The following is a 1060-nucleotide window of genomic DNA, read 5'->3' as shown; positions in this document are numbered from 1 at the left end:
AGACCATCGTGCGGGGTAGCAAAGGCGCCAAGGATGGGGCCCTCACACTGCTGCTGGACGAGTTCGAGGACATGTCGGTGACACGCTCCAACTCCCTGCGGAGAGACAGCCCGCCGCCCTCCACCCGTGCCCGCCAGCAGAACGGGGTGGCCGAGGAGCCGGCCACCACGGCCAGAGGGGCCCCGGAGAAGGCAGGTGGCCGCGGCCGGACCACCGGGCGAAGCGAGACAGGGGGCAGCAGTGGTGACAGGCGGCGGGTGGGGCCGGAGAAGAGGCCCAAGTCTTCCAGAGAGGGTCCGGGGGGACCCCAGGAGCCCTCCCGGGACAAACGCCCCCTCTCTGGGCCTGATGTCAGCGGGGCGAAGCTGGCAGCTGGCCGGCCTTTTAACACGTACCCAAGGGCCGACACAGACCACCAGTCCCGAGGTGCTCAGGTAACTGACCTCCCACCCCGCCCCTCCCCTCCCATGTCCGCTCTGACTGTGCTCCCCCCTACCCCCTACGTCCACCTCATCCTGATCACCATGTGTCTGTCCCACTGCCAGGCCCTCTTGGTGCAGCCCTGGGCGTCTTCCACTGACAATTGCCCCCTCTTCTCTTCCAGGGGGAGTCTCACGGCAGGGCCCCTAACGGGCCATCTGTGGGGGGAATGGCTGGGCCCGAGTCCTCCTCCTCCTCCTCCCGGCCCGCCACCCAAGTCCGAGGCACCACCAGCCCCGGGGTGCTGGGCCCCCATGCCTCTGAGCCCCAACTGGCCCTTCAGACCTCTACCACGTCCATCCCTGCAGCTCTCCCCGCCCCCCCAGCCTCCGGTCCCCCAGGCCCTCGCTCACCCCAGCGGGAGCCCCAGCGGGTGTCCCACGAGCAGTTCCGGGCGGCCCTGCAGCTGGTGGTGGACCCGGGCGACCCTCGCACGTACTTGGACAACTTCGTCAAGATCGGCGAGGGCTCCACCGGCGTGGTGTGCATCGCCACCGTGCGCAGCTCCGGCCGGCTGGTGGCCGTCAAGAAGATGGGCCTGCGCAAGCAGCAGAGGCGCGAGCTACTCTTCAACGAGGTG

The 1060-nt window shown here is 69.2% G+C and overlaps 1 protein-coding gene across 1 annotated transcript in view; it reads left to right on the top strand.

The window, feature by feature from the left end:
• PAK4 (p21 (RAC1) activated kinase 4) overlaps window positions 1–1060 on the top strand; it is an 11390-nt gene that overhangs the window by 6429 nt on the left and 3901 nt on the right. The window contains exons 3-4 of the mRNA XM_030886361.2: window positions 3–434; window positions 605–1057. Of these exons, the coding sequence (XP_030742221.1) occupies window positions 3–434; window positions 605–1057 (885 nt within the window). The remainder of the gene's footprint in view (window positions 1–2; window positions 435–604; window positions 1058–1060) is intronic.

Source organism: Echinops telfairi, unplaced genomic scaffold, assembly GCF_000313985.2.
Source record: "Echinops telfairi isolate 266 unplaced genomic scaffold, ASM31398v2 ScPeMD7_655;HRSCAF=1070, whole genome shotgun sequence".
NCBI classification, from domain to species: Eukaryota; Metazoa; Chordata; class Mammalia; order Afrosoricida; family Tenrecidae; genus Echinops; species Echinops telfairi.
This window is presented reverse-complemented; position numbering and strand designations above follow the sequence as displayed.